The sequence below is a fragment of the Mauremys mutica genome, chromosome 3 (genome assembly GCF_020497125.1).
Source record: "Mauremys mutica isolate MM-2020 ecotype Southern chromosome 3, ASM2049712v1, whole genome shotgun sequence".
NCBI classification, from domain to species: Eukaryota; Metazoa; Chordata; order Testudines; family Geoemydidae; genus Mauremys; species Mauremys mutica.
Genome location: NC_059074.1, coordinates 56814427 through 56837718, shown reverse-complemented (window position 1 = coordinate 56837718; position 23292 = coordinate 56814427). Strand labels below are relative to the sequence as shown.

The 23292-nt window shown below is 41.7% G+C and overlaps 1 protein-coding gene across 4 annotated transcripts in view; it reads right to left on the bottom strand.

The window, feature by feature from the left end:
• FAM135A (family with sequence similarity 135 member A) overlaps positions 1 to 23292 on the bottom strand; it is a 139234-nt gene that overhangs the window by 8129 nt on the left and 107813 nt on the right. For 3 of the 4 annotated variants that reach the window (XM_045009427.1, XM_045009426.1, XM_045009428.1), the window contains 2 exons: positions 5743 to 5894; positions 3201 to 3311 (listed from right to left, as the gene is read on the bottom strand). In XM_045009427.1, coding sequence (XP_044865362.1) covers positions 3201 to 3311; positions 5743 to 5894 — 263 coding nt within the window. Of the gene's footprint in view, positions 1 to 3200; positions 3312 to 5742; positions 5895 to 9280; positions 9380 to 23292 lie in introns of those variants that run through there. The other variant, XR_006577960.1, reaches the window with a different exon arrangement.

The window sequence follows — 23292 nt, the reverse complement described above, 5'->3', positions numbered from 1 at the left end:
TAAATCCCTCCAACATATATTGGCTTGTCTCTAGAGTAACCGAAAACACAAAAGCTAATAAGCACAAACTTGGACTCTTTTCCTTCTGAATTATCCTGTTGTCTCTCAATCCTCATCTGCAGATTTAAAAATGCTAATAAGTTTCAAGAACTCAAACCCAGAATAAACTTGTAATTGAAGGGCAAAAAGATTTAAGAAAAACTATTGAGGTACAGAATCTTGATATAAAATATTACAAAGTTTTTCTGGGAGACAATGGATCGGTGTTCACGATGTGTCCCCGTTAAGTATCCCGCTGCAGCTCATCTGCGGTCTGGAGAAACAGACTATCTAACTAGTAGATCAAATTTAAGGATTATCACGAATTTCAGTCAACTGGTCAAACATGTTCCTGACAATGATTTTCTAGTCATAGGTCTGGTACTTAAGGTCCTCCAGCTGAACGTTGAAGGATTGTCTGCCGCCAAGTGGGAACTTATTGGTGTTCTGGCAAAGGAAGTTCTGACTGACATCATTTGTCTACATGAAACTCACATTGTGCTGAATGAAGCACATCAGTTTAAGATAACTGAAACATGGTAGAGCCACATACATCCATATTGATATATCGGATGCTGTCCATATTGAATTTTCACTCTTTTGCAACGCAACTGAAGTTGCTGGGTTTCAAATTGCATATGTATATAAGCCACCGAATGAAACATGGGGTTCACAAGTCCTCCCAAGACATAAGCATCCAGCAGTATAGGTTGGCAACTTTAATAGTCATCATAGCAAGTGGGGGTATGCGACTGCAGACCCAAATGATGAACTGTTGGGGTGGGCAATTAATAATGATCTTGCACTGGTCTATGACACTAAGCAGCATGGCACTTTCCATTCAGCACATTGGCATAGGGACTACTGCCCAGACCTGTGCTGGGTCACGTCGTTTGCCAATCACCCACAGCCAGTGGCATGTACTGTACTGTAATTTTCCACACAGCCAACATTGTCCATCGTAGATTCAGATGGGAATGCGTCTTCCGATTATAGGAGCATTCCAAAGCCTAGATGGAACTTCCAGAAGGCAGATTGGGGCTCCTTTAAAGAGTATTTAGAACGGAGCATTGTAACCATCCCATTAAACATCATCTCCATGGAAGATATAAACTGTCACTTCTGTTGTGCCATTTTTAAAGCTGCAAGTGCAACATATCCATGCAGCTTCCAACCAGTGTGCATTCCATGTTTGAACAAGGATTGTACAGACTTTCTGAGGCAGTATGAGTAGTCAGGTAATCCGGAGATTGCTGACCATCTTATAGAATCATTGGATGCTGCTTGCCAGGCTCAATCCTTGAGGGGGCCACTTAGGGATCTGGGGCAAAAATTGGTCCTGCTAGTGAAGGCAGGGGGCTGGACTCGATGACCTTTCGAGGTCCCTTCCAGTTCTAGGAGATTGGTATATCTCCAATTATTACCTTTATTACCTAATAGGAGGAAGCGACATAAGCTGAAGACTGGTTCAGCTTTCCTTGATCTGACTGCAGCATATGATACGGTTTGGCACACAGACCTTTTGGTGAAATTGTCTAGAACTATGCCAAGTTGATTAGTATGTGTGATGGCTCTGCTTTTGAGAAATCACCATTTCCATGTGCATATTGGTGATAGAACAAGTGCTTGGAGGCACCAGAAGAACGGCCTCCTGCAAGGATCACGATTATTTCTAAAGTTATTAAACTTGTATTTGAAGGACCTACCATATATCAGGTCTTGTAAGTTTGTTTATGCAGACATATGTCTCGGCACTCAGTCACACTCCTTTGACATACTTGAGAGTGTTCTGAATGCAGATATGGCAGCTACGGCCAATTATTGTCGTCGGTGGAAGTAAGACTGTGTCAAGTGTCTTTCACTTACTTCATGCACAAGTGAGCCGAACACGGCTGCTACTCTGAAACCTGTCATAGTTCTCAATGTTAACAAATAAAGCATTATTCACACCTGGTCTATCTAGGCATAACATTGGACATTGTGACCATCTTACAAAGACAGCAACTAAGGTCAAAATGCTCAACAACCTGCTTGGAAAACTGGCTGGAATAACACGGGGCGTCAACGCCCAAACATTACACACTTCAGCCTTGGCACTCTGTTACTCAGTGGCGGAGGACTACGCTTCAGTATGTGCTCACTCATCTCACACAAAGATGATCGACATACAACTTAATTCCACCATGCATATTCAGGCACACTTACTCTATCACTGCAATATTGCTCTGCCCAGTGTTCATAGACAGGAAAGTGTAGCAAAGCTCGTGACGAAATTGTGTAATATGCCACATCTACTGTTAATTAAAATACTTGTTTAATCCACCACATGGTCATCTGCCCTCACATCTCCTTGTGTGGATAAGTTTACTGGGTGAAGGATTTATAGTAGAGGATACGTAGTGAGCTCCATGGTCTGCAGAGAAAGTGACAAATAATTATCTTGTATCTGACCCCATTCAACGTCAACCCGGGTTTGATTTACCATGGAGGCAATGAAGCCTTCTGAACTGGTTTTGTACCAGACATGGAATTTGTGCTGCAGCAAAATTTTGGTGGCGTTTTAGAGATGGTTCTCTATGTCAATGTGGGCAGCCACAAACCATGACACATATTGCTGAGGACTGCAAAATGACTCAACTTCCTAGAGGTATTCATGTCTTGAACATCATTGATAAGAATGTTCTGGTTTAGCTTTACCGGATTGCATACGCCAAATAAAGTTTAAATAAATAAATCATGTTAGGATGTCAAAATTCTGCACCTACAAGACAAAGTGTAAGTGGTTTGCTAGGTTATCAAACAGCTCTAGAAATAAAAAGACGTAACCCCTGCTTTTGGTCCTTCACGACTGTATAATGCATTCAATCTTACTCTCACTTAAATCACAGACAACACTGGGGCAAGATCAGCCCCAAATACAGGTCGGCTAGTTTGTTCATTAATTAGAAAGAAAGTTCCTTGATGATCTACCTACCACAGTACAAACACAGTGTCTGATTTATTTCGGAAGTAATACTTAGTATAGACAAATAATGGACAGTAGAGATGACAGAATGGTAGAACATGCAATTATTTCTCTAAAACATATTTTCTATATTTTTCTTTTCATTGACATCCTGTACTTACTTGCCTATGAGATGAACAACATGAACAAAGCTTACCTGCTTTTTTACTAAGTTTGTACAAGAAGGTTTGCCGCGGGTCTGAATGATCTCGACATGTCAATTGTAATAAAGAACCCGACTTTTTCCACTTCTGCATAAACCAGAGACCTGTATGGTTACATACAGTGTATGTAAGTATATTTCAGCAGTAAAATAAGAATCACTAAACGGCAATTAAATGTGTAAAGTACATGTCCATACATTACATCCCCCACTCTTTATTTCATGTTTATGTTTATGTTAGCATCATCAAGCCCACAACCATTCTATAGTTCTCTCAGCCATCATTGTTTCTTATCTGATATGTATTAATAAAGAATGAATACTGTCCTTAGTTAAACCAAAGTTAATATTCTTGGTGCTAGGGGAAAAACTTCTTTCACCAAAATATCAAGGTATGTCTATAAATATTAACCACAAGGTAACATACAGACATACTCTCAACTTTTTAAAACAATGTTTCATATGTTTTGATGCTGAAATATATAACCTGTCCAAAATATAAGAGAGACTCAAGTGTCACATCTCACCAAAACAAATGACTTTTTAGAATCACAGAGGTCAAAACTCATGGAAGGTAGGCAGAAAAGAAAGGGAAGGCATTCTCTGGACTGGGGAGAGGAATGGAGAAGAGGTCTCATTATTACACCCTTCTGGATGTTGTGCAACATCTCGTTTTCCCAGTTGATAAGTAAAGTCATCTGTCTAAATATGACTTTTCAGAAATTCTTACAAGCCCTTGTTATTGCTATAAAGCAGAAGAAAACAAACTACCAGGTATTCTCAAGTGGTCACATATAAATATACCCAAAGTTTTAATGCTAGTCATGCTCAGTCCTAAAATGCTATATCACATATAATTATTTGAGTTTTCTGGAATATTAACTTAAAATTTATAATCCATTAAACATATGTAAAGCAATGAGGGTTATTGTAAGAAAATGTTATCTTGAGAAGTGATCAACCACAAGCGATCCAACTCTTTACAGATATAAACGCTTTCTGGATGATACCTAGAAAGGTCTAACCTTATTATTAAGATGACTACAGCCAACTAGACTCACTGCTGACTATAAAAATACTCAAATATCCACATCTCACATCATCTGGAATATTAAAAGCAAATAATAGGTTGTTCATGCTTAGTGTGTAATTTTTTGGGATAACTTATGGCAAAAATTTCCCCCCGACCACGGTAAAGCATGCATTGAGGGCTACATATTGTACATGCCAAGTTTCAAAAGCCCACTCAGTTTCACTGATATCCTCACAACTCCAGCAAATTATATTTGGGCAAATAATGCACAACAATTTTCACCTTTTTTCTATTCAGAAAATGTATGCACACAGATTATACATTTTTCTTAATTGTTTATTTGGTCTGTAGATTGTTAAGAACACAAGAATGGCCGAACTGGGTCAGACCAATTGAACATCTATCCCAGTATCCTGTCTACCGACAGTGGCCAATGCCAAACAGCTCAAAGGGAATGAACAGAACAGGGAAATTATCAAGTGATCCATCCCATCGTCCAGTCCCAGCATCTGGTAGTCAGAGGCTTAGGGACACGCAGAGCAAGGGGGTTGCATCCCTGATCCTCTTGGATAATAGCCATTGATGGACCCATCCTCCATGAACTTACCTAATTCTTTTTTTTAACCCAGTTATACTTTTGGTCTTCACAATATCCTAGGGCAACTAGTTCTACAAATTGACCATGTGTTGTGTGAAGTAGTTTGTTTTGTTTGTTTTACACCTGCTGCATATTCATTTCATGGGGTGACCCCTGGTCCTTGTGTTATGTGAAAGGGTAAATAACACTTCCTTATTCACTTTCTCTACACCATTCATAAGTTTAAAGACTTCTCTCATATCCCCCCTTATTCATCTCTCTTCTAAGATGAACAGTCCCAGTCTTTTTAATTTCTCCTCATATGGAAGCTGCTCCATACCCTTAATCATTTTTGTTGCTCTTCTCTGTGCCTTTTCCATTTCTAATTTATCTTTTTTGAGGGGCGACCAAAACTGCACGCAGTATTCAAGGTGTGGGAACACCATTGTTCACTAACAGTTTGTTGAGCGCATTTGATATTCAATATTTGAACTGTGTTGGTTAGTTTTTATGAATGCAAGGATCACAGGTGTTTTTGTACATTGACTGTATGCATTTAACTGTTTATAGTATTTGTTTTCTTTTAAGATTTGTTGAATTATATCATAGCTAGGTATTTATCAATAAACTAATCTTAGAAGGTTATACCTTGAAAAATATTTTAACAGAAAAACTGGTTCAAACAGATTGATGTGCTCTTATAATTGTTGTCTTTTTTCCAATTAAGGTTTTATACTTGCCTCTTTCTCCATTTGTTCCTAAAAGCAGAGTGTGAGAATGTGCCTGATTTTCCTAATCCAAAGAATACACACAGACCTAGAAGTGCCTTTTATTAACATTTCAAAGGCAAGAGATGCCTACTCATTTTTCTCCTGAACATATTTATCCTGAATTCATACCACTGAAAATAACGTTGAAGCTTTTACCTGTATTAACAAGAGCACTGCTGTTGTAGAGGGTACCAAGATGTGGTCCAGAGAGAGACAGGAAGGTGTGAAGTTTGTTGAGGTAATATTTAAACCGAGGTCTTGTGAGCACTGAACGGATTATTAAATTGCCCAGCGAATGTCCAATAAAACTATTTAAAAAGAAAAACAGTGTAAAATGAAACCTTGGGGAAATTCTTTTTATTTTATTTTTCCTTAAAGTGAAATTTGATGCCTTTATAAATGTTTTAAGGAGTAAATAAATAAATAAATGGATTATTTCCACTCTCCCCCCCCCCGACTTCATAATGTTAAGTAATAAAACAAAACAAAAAAAACAAACTACTATATGTTTCAGTATTTTCCAAACTGCCCAACTAGCTTAGAAAGAAGTCTTTTGTGAGCTCCTCAGAATTGTTAAACACATAAAAAACCTATTTCAGTTAACACATCAACCAATTTTTTTCAAGTTTACTGTTTCTGAACCAGTTATACACCAACTACAGAGAAAACATTTTAAATGTCATGTGAATGACTGAATAAGACATCATTTTGGTATTTAATGATTGTGGAGGTTAGTGGGATGGATGCTTGTCAGTTGCCAAGACAACCTGTATGATGCAGACTCTAGAAGTATTCCTGGGAGGAAGAAAATGTAATTTAAGACAATCTGGATAGATACTTTATTTTTGGTGGAAGCAACATCTCAGGTGGATTTGCTTGGGGAATGGACTAAAGAGCTGAATACTTAGCTTTATGGTTCAGTTGTCCCTCCAGAGTGGTGAGCAAGTCGAGCTAGCTGCAAAATTAAGATAGCTACGGCTCACAGGAGTATATCAAATGTGTTACTGCCACTGGTAAAGAGGAGCGGAGCGTTTCTTCTTCACCAATCTGAAAGTTGGGCACACTAGCAGGACAAGTATATCCCTGTCCTATGCTCTATCGTACCAGACATACACCATGTACATGCCTCTCCTCTTAAAGCAATTATTTTGAAAGGATTTTTCCATTAAATGTGCTGCAAAGTAAACTTGGCTCAAATGACCCAAATAGCTTATTATAGTGGTGCAACAGAAGGGAAATGAGAACACCCACTGAGATGAATGGAAAAGTTCATACTACAAACTGAAACAATAGCGCTGAGATGTAATGTCTACTTGGTGTTCTTACTGAGCTGAGAACATCCCATTGAGATGAATGGACCACATCACACATTTCTGAGCCTTGTATATGGGTATGTAGAAAAGCCATCTCCTTCCATTATTTCTCTATCCTTATTTTTTAAAGGCCAACGCTTCTAAGTGCTCTAAAATCTGCATGCTTGTGTGATTTTCTTGAAATTTGCAATGCCTTGTGAGCAGAGGTGAAAGTAAGCCAGTACGGCGTACCGGTAAGAAAGTGGCCGAAGCATTAGGTACAAATAGGCAAAATAGGCTAGGTTTAACTGTAGTAATAACAAAAAATCAGATTTATCTCTTGAATTAAATATATTTTACATTCTCTAGAAACAAAATGCTCCCTTTCAGTTTTTACTTCTTGTCGGGTGGAAGACGTTCACGTGATTCTGAACATTAGCTTTTGAGTGCCATCATGGTAACCACTTGCTTCTTATTGGTCAAGTCTGTCATGTCAGGCGCGCAATTTACAGTAGAAAGCACCCGGTGTGATTGTCCCCTCCGTTGGAACAATATAATTAAATGTAATTGCTTGCAGAATCACACACTGCATAATTCAGCCTTCACTAAGAGGGAACGACTAACCAGAGGGGAGATGTTGCTGGAAGGGGCCCATGTTGTGAAATCCATGAAGCCAGAATGGATTGCAGCAAACATCCCTCTCTGCAAGCAAACTGACCACCCCTCAGCCAGCTGCGGGAGGGAAAGCTCACCTGGCTGCAACTGGGGAGAACCAGAGCCAGGGATTCTCCTTCCTTCTCCTGTGCCAGGGCTCTTTGGGGGAGTCTCTGCAGCAGTCCCTGTTGCTGGCAGCTGTGGGGTGCCAGAGGCAGGAACCAGCAACAGGGAAGGCAAGGCATAGGGCTTGGCAGCGCACAAGTTGGGTTCCAAAGCAGCTGGCACCCCGGGTGAAACTTCTTCATCTCACACCTCTTTCCCACTGGGGGGGCTTGCTACTGTTTGCTGGTCTGTCCCCGCCCCAGCCTCTGCCTATCTTACGGGTATGTTTAAACTTAGAAGTGAGGAAATGGAGGATTGTCAGTTAAAAAGAACAGCAACAAATGAAGAAGCTGAAAGTCATTCACAAAAGGGTATATCTACACAGCCAACGTTAAAGTGCTGCCGCAGCAGCACTTTAACATGGCTGTGTAGTCGTGGCTCCAACACTGGAAGAGAGCTCTCCTAGTGCTATAATAAAACCACCTCCACGAGGGGAATAGCTCCCAGTGCTGTAGCACTGTCTATACTGCCACTTACAGCGCTGAAACTTTCCTTGCTCGGGGGGGAGGGGGAGTGTTTTTTCACACTCCTGAATGAGAAAAATTTCAGCGCTCTAAGTGGCAGCGTAGACAGTTCTGGTAGCTCGTCCCCATATGGAGGTGGTTTTATTACAATATTGGGAGAGTTTTCTCCCAGCACTGGAGCCGCAACTACACAGCCACATTAAAGCGTTGCTGTGGCAGCATTTTAACATCGGCTGTGTAGACATACCTTAAAGCTATTACCAATACTCTAGAATAAAACTAATAGACAGCTACTGTATCAAAGTCACACAAAGAGATCCATGAAGTTAAGTGTGTAGGAGTGGAGGTGGGAAGGGAGGTTGCAATACGACCATACCGGTAAGAAATGGTAATAGGTAATAATTGGAGATATACCAAACTCCTAGAATGGGAAGGGACCTTGAAAGGTCATCAAGTCCAGCCCCCTGCCTTCACTAGCAGGACCAATTTTTGCCCCAGATCCCTAAGTGGCCCCCTCAAGGATTGAACTCACAACCCGGGGGTTAGTAGGCCAATGCTCAAACCACTGAGCTATCCCTTACTTTCACCTCTTCTTGTGAGAATGCTAAAAAAGGTTCTAGTAACCCTCATTTGGGTCATTTGAGCCATGCGTTCTAGAGAGATTTGCTTTTTTTCAAGAAGTTTCTAGGGGTGCTTGTGTGGTTTTTCCCCTCAGAATTAGAGATCAGGCTATCATAGAGATGCAGGGCAAAATAGTCTCAATTGGTCAATTTTTACCCAAGGTAGTGCATGGCACCCACTAAGTCTTTGGGGGATCCAAATTGTGTAAGGTATCTAAGAACATGTCCACTTCTTCGCCTGCATAGATGTTCAGTCTGAAATTATTACAGTGTGCATGCACCAATAAAGAAAAAAACCCAGAGGGTTTCTATGCGGCCACTTATGCTTGCCTGGGTAACTCAAGAGAATGTGCTGATGCCATTGCCCCTAATGAACATCTCACCACTGACATCACTAGTCTGAAACTTTGTGCACCTTTGCAGTGAAGAGTTAGTATCTCATGTTGCTTGCTAAAAGCTGTCTCTGTTATAACATATTTTACTTTATGAAGCGGCTTACTGTGAACACAGAATAGTCAGCAGCCAGTTGTGTCAATGAAGAGGGGTGGTAAGCAAGCCTTGGACTGGTTGTTTCACAAAATCTGTATTTTACTCGCCCCTGGGGAAGCAAGGAGACAGGGGTAAGTTGCTACTTTCTGATCTTGGGGCAGATTAATGTGGTGTTTCCAAAGACACATAGTGGGGAGGTTTGGAACGGACAGGTGTCTTGATTGCTGAGGGAAAAGAAATGTGTGGGTTGCCAATGTGTGGATTCTCAGCAATTCCTAGATTATGAGGTTGCAGAATTTTGTGGGACAGCAAGGAGTACACCATGACAGGGGAATTGCTTACTATCGGTTAATTTGGCTTAGTATGCAAATTGAGGGATCTGATATGTGCAGTTGCCTAAATGACTACTAAGTCCTACCAACCAGTCTTTTCCTGTTCAAAACGTTAGGAAATCTAATGGAAAAAGACTGTTAACATAGCGTTAAGGTTATTTGGTAGCATGTCATCTCTTTGCAGAACACAGAGTTGAACAAAACAAACTTCTGAAAACCAAGCAATGCCTGGCTAAGGATGCCCATGTAACCGTAACTCTGCCCTCTGTCAGCAATGCCCCAATATGCCCTGTTAATGCATATACCTTTACTCTGCCAATTCAAGAGTTTCTGAAATACATACATATATATATATATATATATATATATATATATATACTCTTCACCTCCTTTTAAAAGCAGGATTAGAACTAACACTACTGAAGGACAAAGAGGGGAAGATTGCCCACGCCACCTTTCTTCTACCTTCTTCGAGCAATGCCTCAATACGCACATACTCACACTAGCCCCTGGTGCTACATGGTTCAGCTGTCTCCAGATCTTGGCGTACACTTGCACACTTAGTCAATTCCCCAGAAAGAATACCACACATTACAATTTAAGAACCACCTCACAGCCTTTTACAACTCCCTTACACTTACTGACAGGACACCATCTCACCCTATAATTCCTCTTAACCGTTATTAAAGCATTAGAATCCTTTCATTTTCCACTTCAATGCTGACAACATCCTTTGTAATAAAAGCCCTATGCCCTGATAACCTACATAATTCTGCATTTAAATGATGCGTACTGGATCCTGAAGGTACACATGCAGCTCATTCCTTTTCTTGCAAAACATGAGGGTGCAAAACACAGATCTGAAATCATAATCACAGCTCTGTCACACCCTTCAAAGTAATCTGCATGTGTTCTCATATCACAAACACATCTTTACCAAGCAAGCCCAATTACGGCTTCCACCATATTGATGTCACCTGAAGTGTATGCAAAAAATTCCATTGGCTACTGTCAGCTCCAAGGGATCAGAAGAAAGATGACATGGGTAGCTCCTCCTTTTCTGTTTAGATCCATTAGTAATGTTAGATGGAATCCTCTGGGTGAGAGCAAATGGGTTGTAAAAGGAGGCGAAGAGCTTGTACATTTCAACAACTGTGGGGTTGGCAGAGTAAAGGTATGTGCATTAACAAGGCATATTGGGGCTTTGCTGAGAGAGGACAAAGTTGAGGGTGCATGGGCAATCTTAACTGTGCATTTCCTGGTTTTCAAAAGTTGTGAGTTTTGCTCAACTCAGTGTTCTGCAAGGGGAGGACATAACACCAAGCAACTTTAATTCTGCATTAACAGTTTTTTGCCACTGAATTCATAGTTACAATAAGTGCCTACAGATTCCACGAGATAGTGGCCCACTGTGTCAGGTACTGATCTTAACAGTCACAGAAATGTGGAGCTGGAAGGGACCCTGAGAAGTCATAAAATCCAGCCCCGCACTATTGCAGGACCAAGTAAACCTAGACCATATCTGACAGCTATTTGTCCAACCTGTTTTTTTAAAACTTCCTATGATAGGAAATCAACAACCCCCACCGGAAACATATTCCAGAGCTTAACTATCCTTATAGTTTGGAAGCTTTTCCTAATATCCAGGGGTGTGCACAAAGAGGGGAAAGCATTGGTTTCCCCAATAATCGGTAGGAGCACAGAATTCCTCTGGCCCCGTGGCCAGGGCGGCTCCAAAAGCAGCAAAATTTAAATTTCTGCGCACACCCCTGCTAATATCTAACCTAAATCTTGCCTGCTGCAGATTAAGCCTGTTACTTCCTATATTTCCTTGAGTGGACATGGAGAATGGTTGCTCACCATTCTCTTTATAATAGCCCTTAATTTATTTGAAGACTTATCAGGTCCTCCCCTCAGTCTTCTTTTCTCACGATTAAACATGCCCAGTTTTTTTTAAACTTTTCCTCAAAGGTCAGGTTTTCTAAACCTTTTATCATTTTTGTTACTGTCCTATGGAATCTCTCCAATTCGTCCACATCTTTCCTGAAGTGTGGAGCCCAGAACTGAACATAGATTCCAGCCGAGGCCTCCCCAGTGCCAAGTAACGGGGGCCAACTGCCGCCCCTATATTACATATGACACTCCTCTTAATGCACCCCAGAATGATACTGGTCTTTTTTGCCAGTGCATCACTTTATTAACCCAATCAATTTCTGATCGACTATAATCCTTAGTTCTTTTTCAACAGTACTAACACCTAGGCAGTTATTACCCATTTTGTAGTTAAGCATATGATTTTTCCTTCCTAAATGAAGTATTTGCACTTGTCTTTATTGAATTTCATCTTGCTGAATTCAGACCAATTCTCCAATTTGTCAAGGCCTTTTTTTATTCTAATCCTGTCCTCCAAAGTCCTTGCAACCCCTCCAAGCTTAGTGTTATCTGAAAATTTTATAAGCATACTCTCCACTCCATTATCCAAGTGACTAATGATAATACTGAATAGTACCAGACAGAGGACTGATCCCTGCAGAACGCCACTAGATACATTCTCCCAGTTTGACAGCAAACCACTAATAACTACTCTTTGGTATGGTCTTTCAAAGAGTTGTGCATCCACCTTTCAGCAATTTCATTTGGACCTCATTTCCCTAATTTGCTCATGAGAATGTCATGGGGGATATCATAAATATAAAGGGAAGGGTAACAACCTTTATTATGCCGTAACATAAAATTCCTCCTGGCCAGAGGTACAGAATCATTTTACTGGTAAAGGGTTAATCAGTAAATCAGAGCAGGGGGTTGGACTAGATGACCTCCTGAGGTCCCTTCCAACCCTGAGATTCTATGATTCTATGAGTTCAATTTACCTAGCAGGCACCTGACCAGAAGGACCAATGGGAAAAGAAGATACTTTCAAATCGGGGGAAGGGGGTTGTGCTCTCTTTGTTGTTCCCTCTGGATAGAGAGAGACCAAGCAGGTAAATAATCTCTTGAAAAGATACCTTGACATAATACATCTAATATTACAGAAATTGTAAGTAAAGGCAAGGAAATGTGTTAGATTATCTCTTGTTTTAGCTTGTGAATTTTCCCTATGCTAAGAGGGGGGTTTATTCCTGTTTTTGTAACTTTGAAGTTGAGCCTAGAGGGGAATCCTCTGTGTTTTAAATCTTTTTACCACCCTGTAAAATTACCTTCCATCCTGATTTTATAGAGGTGCTTCTTTTACTTTTTTCTTTATAATAAAGTTCTTCTTTTAAGAACCTGATTGATTTTAGTGTCCTAAAAATAAAGGGTCTGGTCTATACTTTTATTAAAGGCAATTGGTTGGTATATTATTCTCAAGCCTCCCCAGGAAAGGGGGTGAAGGGGTTTGGATGGATATTTTGGGGAAATAGGAACTCCAAGTGGTCCTTTTCCTGAATCTTTGCCTAAATCACTTAGTGGTGGCAGTAATACCATCCAAGGACAAGGAAAGGGTTTGTGCCTGGGGGAAGTTTTTAACCTAATCTGGTAGAAATAAGCTTAGAGGGTCTTTCATGCGGGTTCCCACATCTATTACCCCAGAGTTCAGAGTGGGGAGGGAATCCTGACAGGGGACTATGTCAAAAGCTTTACTAAAATCAAGACATATTGCATTGACTGCTTCCTCCACATACACTAGGCCGTTATCACTTCCAAAATAGGAAATTAGTTTGCTTTGGCATGATTTGGTCATGAAAAATCCATTTTGGCTATTCCTTATAACCCTATTATCCTCCAAGTGCTTACAAATGGATTGTTTCATAATTTATTCTAGTATCTTTCCAGGAATTGGAATTAGGCTGTGTGATAAATGAAGGGGGGGCATAGCTATAAAATCCCAGTTAGTAGCTGTTCTCTACTTGCTTTACCTGTAAACGGTAAAAAAAAAAAAAAAAAAAGCCCATAGGTAAAAAGAAGGGAGTGAGCACCTGACCAAAAAAGCCAATGGGAAGGCTAGAACTTTTAAAAATTGAAACAAGACTCCCCTTTAGTCTGTTGTTTTTGTTTTCCGGAGAGCGGAGACACAGAGCAATCTGTAAGCAGCTTTAAAACCAGGTATGAAAAAGCATTAATTCATCCCTCAAACCTACTTATCTGAAACCCCAGATATGTAAGTGAATCAGGGAATGTCTAGGAAGACGCGATTAGGGTTATTTCTTTTATTTCTTATTGGCTTATGGACTCCTTTGTGCTAACCCCAGATGATTTTGTTTTGCTTGTAACCTTTAAGCTAAACCTTAAGAGAGCTATCTTGATGCTTAATTTTTGTAATTGTTTTTTTAAGATTTAGCAAAAAGCCTAAGTTTCAAATGTGTTTTCTTTTTGGGGGGTTTAATAAAATTTACCTTTTTAAATAACAGGATTGGATTTTTGTGTCCCTAAGAGGTTTGTGCATATGTTGTTTAATTAGCTGGTGGCAACAGCTGATTTCCTTTGTTTTTTTCCTCAGCTCTTCCCCTGGGGGGGGGGGCGGGGGAGGGCATGAGGCTACCACACAGGAAGAAATTCCCAACTGTTCCTTCTTGGGTTCTCAAAAGGGAGGGTGGGGGTTTACACTTGGGTAGTGGCAGCATCTACCCATCCAAGGTCAGAGAGAAGCTATGACCGTGGGAGTTTAATACCAGCCTGGAGTGGCCAGTATTAATATTTAAAATCCTTGCAGGCCCCCACCTTCTGCACTCAAAGTGCCAGAGTGGGGAATCAGCCTTGACAGGCTGACTAGTCTATCATTCCCAGGGTCCTCTCTATTCCCCTTTTTAATGACAGGTACTATGTTTGCCCTTCTATAGTCTTCTGGGACCTCACCCATCTCCTAGGAGTTCTCAGAGATAATTGCTAATGGTTCTAAGATTGTTTCACCTAGTTCCCTAAGTATCCTAGGATGAATTTCATCAGGACTTGAATACATCTAACTTATCTGAATATTCTTTAACCTTTGCTAGTAGCCTAAATAGACAAGACAGAGAAAATGTGGAAGACAGGGAAACTAATGCACGGAAAAAAGAGACTTGCCCAAAGACACACAAGAAGACTGAGGCAGAACCAGGAACTAAACACAGATCTCCTGAATTCCTGTCTACTGTCTGAACCACAAGGCCATCCTTCCTCCTCATTCTACTACTGTATTCCTAAACAAAAACTATGTTAAAATGGAGTTAAGGCTGAGAATACTTATAAGTAGTTTAGTCTAAAAAAACTGCATGGATGTTGTAATTATCTCCAAAACAAGAATCATAACCCAGGAAATTCAGAGTTAAGGTTAAACTTAAAGCAAATTCAAATATCTTAAGGTATAGATGTACATACTGTTAAATCAATCAATCCCCTTCACGCTTCCCTAACTGTGCATTTCTATACAGAGCACCTCACATTTTAAAGGGATAAAATTTTGTTAAAATCAGGATTTTTGTTTCTTAACAGAACAGAGTTTGACAGATCTTTATATCATTTTAGATCAATTTTTCTACTGCAGTTCTGAGGTCTATACTAGAGAACACAGTGGCATTGAGTTAGGACTGTGTTTTCCAATTCAAGTTGTAAGGGAAAAAACGCTGTAACCTTCTATACAGTCACATTAAGACAATAGTAGAGTGTTTGGAGAAGACGACACAGCCTTGCATTTATTGACTTTCTGAATAATAAAGATTTGAGACAGTTCCCATTCCCCCTATGATATGTTATGTGAAGCATACAAATAAGCCAGCACAACTTCTAGCCATGTTCAGGAAATGAATATCCAAAGTTGCTGCCAAAAAAAAAAAAGTTACTTATCTTGAAGAACATCACTTACTGTAAGGGAAGTAACGTTTTTCTTTTTTTTTTTAGTGACTATCAATATGTATTCCACTCTTGGAGATTCCCAACCATAGAACCATAAAGGAAGTGGGATACTGGAGTCTCAGGCCTGGTCTACACTAGGAGTTTATGTCGAATTTAGCAGCGTTAATTCGACTTAACCGTGCACCCGTCCACACCAGGAAGCTAATTAGTTCGACCTAGAGGGCTCTTTAGTTCGAATTCTGTACTCCTCCCCGACGAGGGGAGTACCGCTAAATTCGACATGGCTATATCGAATTAGGCTATGTGTGGACGGAAATCGACCTTAGTAGCTCCGGGAGCTATCCCACAGTGCACCACTCTGTTGACGCTCTGGACAGCAGTCCGAGCTTGGATGTTCTGACCAGCCACACAGGGAAAATTTGACACGCTCCGGCACCTTGTGGATGTTCTGCAGGACCGCAGGCAGGAGGACAGAGCCCCCCTGCACTGTATCTGCAACCGCCCTCCCCCGCCACAAAGTCCCAACCCCCCCTCACCCAAAGTAACAAGAAGGAGGGGCGACAGGGGCCGTGAAAACTGTCACTGCACCCCTGCAGAGTGCACAAATACAAGAAGGCTCTCATTCCCTAAATGTTGAGAAGTCCTTCCCTTCCTGGCTCACCGAAGCCCCAATCCCAGTTTCATCCCCTAACTGTGTAGTTGATTATTAAAAGTAGTTTGCTGTTAATTACTATTTCCGTCAAGTTTTTCTACAGAAGACTGTCTGTGAAGGGGGCGGGGGGAAGGGGGTTGTTAATTGCATAGGACAGTCACCTTTACCAGGGTACAGACACGGGGGCAGGATCAACAGCAGGTCACACACACAGTGCAGTCAGTAGGCACCCTGGTCGGTCTGGGAGGTGTTTTCCATGTTCTGTGTGGGTGGGGGGTACGTGACTTTGTGGCATGGGAGGGTGGTTACAGAACTTATGCAGCGGTCCTTGTCCCAGACCACAGAGCCACGCAGCAGGGGAATCTGTAACCGTCCTCCCCCGCCACAAGGTCACGTAGCCCCCGCACACAGAGTCCCGAAAAGGAGGGATGGCAGGCTCCGTTGAAACAACCAGTCCGGCACTGCAGACCGCTGTAGGAGCAGGAGCCTATCATTCCTCGAGTGTAGAAGCGGTGTTAACATCACTGCACACCCTACCCACCATCCTGCCATAAAGGTCTCCCCCTTGCTCTCACAGAGATTGTGGAGCACACAGCAAGGTGCAATAACAATGGGGATATTGGTTTCGCTGAGATCCGAGCGAGTCAGTAAGCTTCTCCATCTCCCCTTGAGACGTCCGAAAGCACGTTGAATGATGACAGTTATCCAAGACCACCCTCGACACATTTTTCCCCCCAGCATGCATTGTGGGGAAATCCCAGAATTCAAATGGGCAGCGGGGACTGCGGGAACTGTGGGATAGCTTCCCACAGTGCACCGCTTCCAATGTCGACACTTGCCCCGTTAGTGTGGACTCACAAAGTCGAATTAGTGTCCTTAGTGTGGACACACAAATTCGACTTTGTAAGGTCGATTCCACAAATTCGAATTGAAGCCTGGTCTACACTAGGCGTTTAAACCGGTTTTAGGAGCGTAAAACCGATTTAACGCCACACCCGTCCACACTAAGAGGCCCTTTATATCGGTATAAAGGGCTCTTTAAGCCGGTTTCTGTACTCCTCCCTAACGAGAGGAGTAGCGCTAATATCGGTATTACCATATCGGATTGGGGTTAGTGTGGCCGCAGATCGACGGTATTGGCCTCCGGGCGGTATCCCACAGTGCACCACTGACCGCTCTGGACAGCAATCTGAACTTGGATGCAGTGGCCAGGTAGACAGGAAAAGCCCCGCGAACTTTTGACTATTTCCTGTTTGCCCAGCGTGGAGCTCCGATCAGCACGTGTGGTGATGCAGTTAAAAATCAAAATAAAGAAAGAGCTCCCGCATGGACGATGCGGACGTGATCGCTGTAAGGGCAGGCAAATCTGTTCTATCAGCGCTCCGTTACAGAAGACGAAATTCAAAATCATTTTTAAAAAATCTCCAGACAGATGCCATAGCAGGGACTCAGCACACTGCTGCGTGACAAGCGTAACAGAAAGCCAAAGAATCAAATGGACGCTCATGGACTGGAGGACTCAAGCTATCCCACAGTTCCTGCAGTCTCTGAAAAGCATTTGCATTCTTGGCTGAGCTCCAAATGCTTCTAGGGTCAAAAACAGTGTCCGCGGTGGGTCAGGGCATAGCTAGGCAATTTACGCACCCCCCCACCCACCCCCAGAAGTGAAAGGGAAAACAATCCTCTCTTGACTCTTTTACATGTCACCCTATCTTTACTGAATGCTGCAGATAGACGCGATGGTGCAGCACTCAACACCAACATCCTTGCTCCCCCCATGCTATGGATGGCTGATGGTACAATATGGCTGGTATCCGTCCTCATCATCAGCCTATTGGCACATGGGGCAGTGCAAAAGGACTGGTAACCATGCTGACTAGCATCGGTAATGTCAATCAAGGGCGCCTGGTCCTAATTTTTCGTGGTAGATGGTACAGTATGGCTGATAACCATCGTCATCATAGCAACAGGGGGCTGAGCTCCATCAGCCCCCACCCTTCATGTGTAAAGAAAAGATTCAATTGCCCCTGGACTAGCAGAGGGATGCTGGGCTCCTCTCCTACACACTCCTTACTGTCCTGTCTGGACTATCATAGCAGCTGGAGGCTGCCTTCCACTCATATCTCACTAACAAGTCACTGTGTCTTATTCCTGCATTCTTTATTACTTCATCACACAAGTGGGGGGACAATGCTACGGTAGCCCAGGAAGGCTGGGAGAAGAACGGAATCAACAGGTGGGGTTGTTGCAGGAGCACCCCCTGTGAATAGCATACAGCTCATAATTTCTGCAGGATCTGACACAGAGCAGCTGTGGTTCTCTAGTACACTTGCCCATATTCTAGGCAGGACTGATTCTATTTTTAGATACCAAAAAGGAGGGATTGACTCAGGGAGTCATTCCCAATTTTGGCTTTTGCGCCCCTGGCTAAGAGCAGCCAGGGGCACTTATGACAGCAACAGATGGTGCAGTGCAAAAGGACTGGTAGCCACGATCATCTTACCACCAATTTATGGCATGGTAGATGGTACAATATGGCTGGTAACCATCTCTGCTATCATGCAAAAGCAAAAGCATGCTGCTGTGTAGTGCTGCTGAATCGCCTCTGTGAGCGGCATCTAGTACACATACGGTGACAGTCACAAAAGGCTAAACAGGCTCCATGATTGCCATGCTATGGCATCTGCCAGGGCAATCCAGGGAAAAAAGGCACGAAATGCTTGTCTGCCGTTGCTTTCCCAGCGGAAGGAGTGACTGACGACATTTACCCAGAACCACCAGCGACAATGATTTTTGCCGCATCAGGCACTGGGATCTCAACCCGGAAATTCCAAGGGGCGGGGGAGGCTGTGGGAACTAGGGGATAGCTACGGAAGAGCTACCCACAGTGCAATGCTCCAGAAATCGACGCTAGCCTCGGACCGTGGACGCACACCACCGATTTAATGTGTTTAGCGTGGCCGCGCACACTCGATTTTATACAATCTGTTTTGTTAAACCGGTTTATGTAAATTCGGAATAATCCCGTAGTGTAGACGTACCCTAAGTTAAATCGAACTAATCTGGTAGTGTAGACATACCCTCAGAAAGGTAAAGATTGAAGGACTGGCTTGCCAAATGAAACATCAAGTGCTTTGTAAACTTATGGACTCAACTCCAAGTGGCAGCCTTAAGAAATCTCTACATTAGGAGTATTTTTAAGACAAGTCACAGAAGCAGTCTGAGCTCCAGTGGAGTGAACTTTTATCAGACCAGAAGGATTACATTTAGCATTCCAATAAGAGAAAGTAATGTAACCGGAAATAACTCTTCCGGCATAGACCTCGAACAATCTGGATTAAACTCTGAAGGTTTTGGTTTTGTTTAAATAAAAAGATAATGATGCAGCAACAAGTAAGGAATGTAGACTTCTTTCACATCATTCATGTGGGGTTTTGGAAAATATATAGGTAAACAAGTTGTTTGATTAATGTGGAAATCAAAGACAATTTTAGAAATAAAACTAGGGTGAGACTGAACCGATACCATGTCTCTATGAAAAGCTCTATAAAGTGGACCTGACATTCAAGTCTGAATTTTCCCCCACTTTGCATGCCAAAGAAACAGCAACTGGAAATGGAGTCCTCATAGAGATGATACAGAGAATACGTGGCTAATGACTAAAACGGTGGTTTCATTAAAGCAGCATGTACCAAATGCAAATCCCATGAAGGAAATACGTGTACTACACCCTTTAAAAATTTAAGACACCACTGGATGGGAACAGACCTTATAGTTTTGAACTTGGGAATGGGAAGTCAATATAACCACTAAATGAAGTCTTATAGTATTGGAGAGGCCAGCTAACCTTAGGTATAGCAGATAGTACAACATAAATGGGCTGTCTGTAGAAAAAAGTGAGACAAGATGCTGCTGTGCCCAAAAGCAAATCACTATCATCTGGCATCATATGTAGATCTTGTAAAGTCCTTTCTACTTGTGATGGGGCCCCATTCACCACGCTGGCCCTTCTGCTAGCCATCATGGGGATTAGCTCCACAGGTCGGTATGCCCTCTTCTGATGGTGCCTTGCCTGCCATCACATCTGCTCCTGGACTCATGTCACTCCACGGACTGTTGTGTCCTTCTTCATGACACAGCCCTTCGGCCATGTCACGATCTATGCTTCCCCATTTTGGGGGCTCTGCAGTCAACAGTCCAGCCACTTCCCCAGTGGCGAGTGGGGAGAACCTGGGCCTGCCCACTACTCCAAGTCCCAGCCCAGAGACTTTGTAAGATGGCAGCCACGTGTCCCCTCCAACTCCTCAGTGCATTTCCCTGGGCCACTTCCCCATAGCCCCAGCACCTTCTTTGCCCTCGGCTCAGGACTTCAGCATGCCAGTCCTAGAAGCCAGACAGCTTTCTTGCTCCCCGTTCTAGCCCAGCACTGCTCTGTCCAGGGTGCTAGCTTCCATCCACCTGCAAGGCATCCAGTCCTCCCTCCTTGAGCTCCAGAAGTAACTGATCCAGCTCTGCCCTGCAGCTCTTCTTATGTGGGTCACTGAAGGGGCAGGCTCCTCGCAGCCCCTTTCCTATTGACTGCTTCCTGCACAGTCTTCTTAGGGTCCTATTAACCTCTTGTATGCCAGTGTGGATCAGAAGCTCCATTATACTACTATTAACTAAGATCTTCTGGGCGTCCAAGGAAAATGACTTTTTCACATCAGTTAAGCAGCAAGCATCCAAGCTGTGAGATGTCATGTTTGTAGATCTGTATGTAGGGTTTTCCGCCATCCTAAAATATTGATCTAATGCAACAGTCAGTGATATCAATGTACAAATGGACAGCCTTAGTAATTCTGGGAACCACAACTGTCTGGAGCAAGTTGGTGCATTAGAATGTACCCGAGAATCTAAAAACAAAGGCTCTAAAAATACAGCTACCTGAATAAATTTACATTAACTATGAAACTAGCCTACAGTATAACTATATACAACAGTTTGCATAGGATTAATCTGTAACCACTATAAGGAAAAAAAAGACAGTGCTAGCCTTTCTCCTTCTACACTATGGTTAAAAGCAACTTTAAGGGGACAGTGAGCTTCATGATAAATTCCTGCAACTGCACTAAGTAAACCACGTTTCTCCTAAAAACAAATCACTAGCAATACAAACAAAAGGATTTGGAATGAACTGTTTTATTGTATATCAGAATCCCATCACTTTCATTTCCAATTAGCAAAGAGACTTTAATGAGCAAATAACCAACTTCCTGGAATTTATGCTGTTCAAACCGAAAGGTTTAAGTGAACAACACACTATATAAGTAAGTCTTTAATATCACCGTCTAACAAAAAAATGGTGAGAATGTTCTCACAAAGAGATTCTGAGCACAAAGTTTTTTTTGAAAGTGTATGCTATATAAATCCACCCCACACATGTAGATCATGAATGAAAGTAGCTATAGCATGCCATGATATCCCTGCAGTAAGGGATAGTAGTATGAAATCCTGAACAGTAGGTGGGAATATTACAAAGCACTCTGAGCACAAGTTTTCACTCATTCATTGGAAAATAGTAATATGGACATATTGTACCATAAACCAAATAATAAAAACTACAAACATATATTCCAATCTAGATCAATTCTGTATTATAAAATGAAACACAGTACAATCTCACTATTCCATACTAATAGTGTGCACAAGCCCTGGGATACTTAATATTATAGGAATATAAAAATCATGACAGTAGATAGCAGTATAAACATAAAGGATGTTGAAAAAGATGAGATTTTTGGAAGCAGATACATAAGTTGAAGGGAGTCAGCAGGGTTCTTTTCTATGCAATTATGTTTGCATGTAGAAGCGATAAGCCACGTGGCCACATTTTGGACAGGAGTTTTGTATAAGTGACGCTGTGAACCCACAAAAGGACACAGCTACAATAATGAAGGTGAGCAATGAAATTCATCACAGAACAATTTAGCAAAATGGAGGTAGAAGTAGTTGTGGAGCTGTACCAAGTTTTGGAGTGGATAACAGGTGAATTTTGTTTGAGGGTAGCAAAGTGAGATCATAGTTGAGAAAGTAGATCACTGTCTGGAATACTTCTCTCACTTCACAGGAGAAAATGTGTTTTATTAGTGCTCAGGTGAATCTAAAGGTACAGTTTCATATTGTATTTAGAACAAATTTCAAGTTATGCTACAAAATGCATAGTAAGCCCTCCTGTACCACAAAAAGTACAAAACTTGCACTGAGAGTGTTAGTAATATTATGACGTGATGAGCCAGGCAGCAAATTTTATTAGAGAAAATTTCTGAAAAAAGTAACAGCTAAGTTACCACAAGTTTTAGTAACTTATTTTGGTATCTTCACTGCTTTTCAGTGGCACTATCTGGGATTAATGTGGGCATTTTCAACCCTCCCTTGGCAGAGACAATAGCAGGGATTAATGTGGGTATTTCTAGGGCTCTGTCTACTACAAAAATGGGTCATATTAAAAAATGTAACTAATGTATTTTAAACATTGATGCAGACAGATATAAAACAACTTAAGGATATTAAAACCTGTCTAAACCAGTGTTTAAACATTTTAGTTATGATGTATTAGCTAACATTTTTAAAACACAACCTATTTTTCCAGTCTAGACAGGGCTTAATAAGCACTGGCCTCTGGTAGACCAGCAGAAATTCTTCAACCTCAGCAGAGTCTCTGAAAAACATTGAGTTACACAGTTCAAAGGGGAAAAAAGGGACATTATGGAATCCAGGCCTTCCCTGAGCCTTTGCCAAACTTACTGCCTCAGTCATGTATTATTCTTAGTATATTAATGGAGCTGGAGCTGTACTTTTCCATTAATTCACTATTCTGTTTTGCAAATCTTTCTAAGCAGTCCACTGTGGATATGCAGCTTTTCAAAATGTATTGACTTAGTGTTGCCTTGCTCTGTTTGTCTGTATTTAGAGAAAAAAAGCATGTGCATTAGTTGATTACTAAAATGTATTCATTCTAAATGCTTTTGTTCCCCTATGAGTGTTGTTAATAGGATATATAACCTTCCCTTCTATTGATCACCATTCTAACTCCATCTCAGATTGGTAATAAATTTTGCTACCAAGCTAATTTTTTGTCAACTTGTGTGTTAAAGAAATCAAATGTCAACCCAATCATAGAGGACATATGTCTATATTATAAAAACACCACAACTGGCACCCTTGAAAGCAGTCTCAGGAGATAAGCCAAAA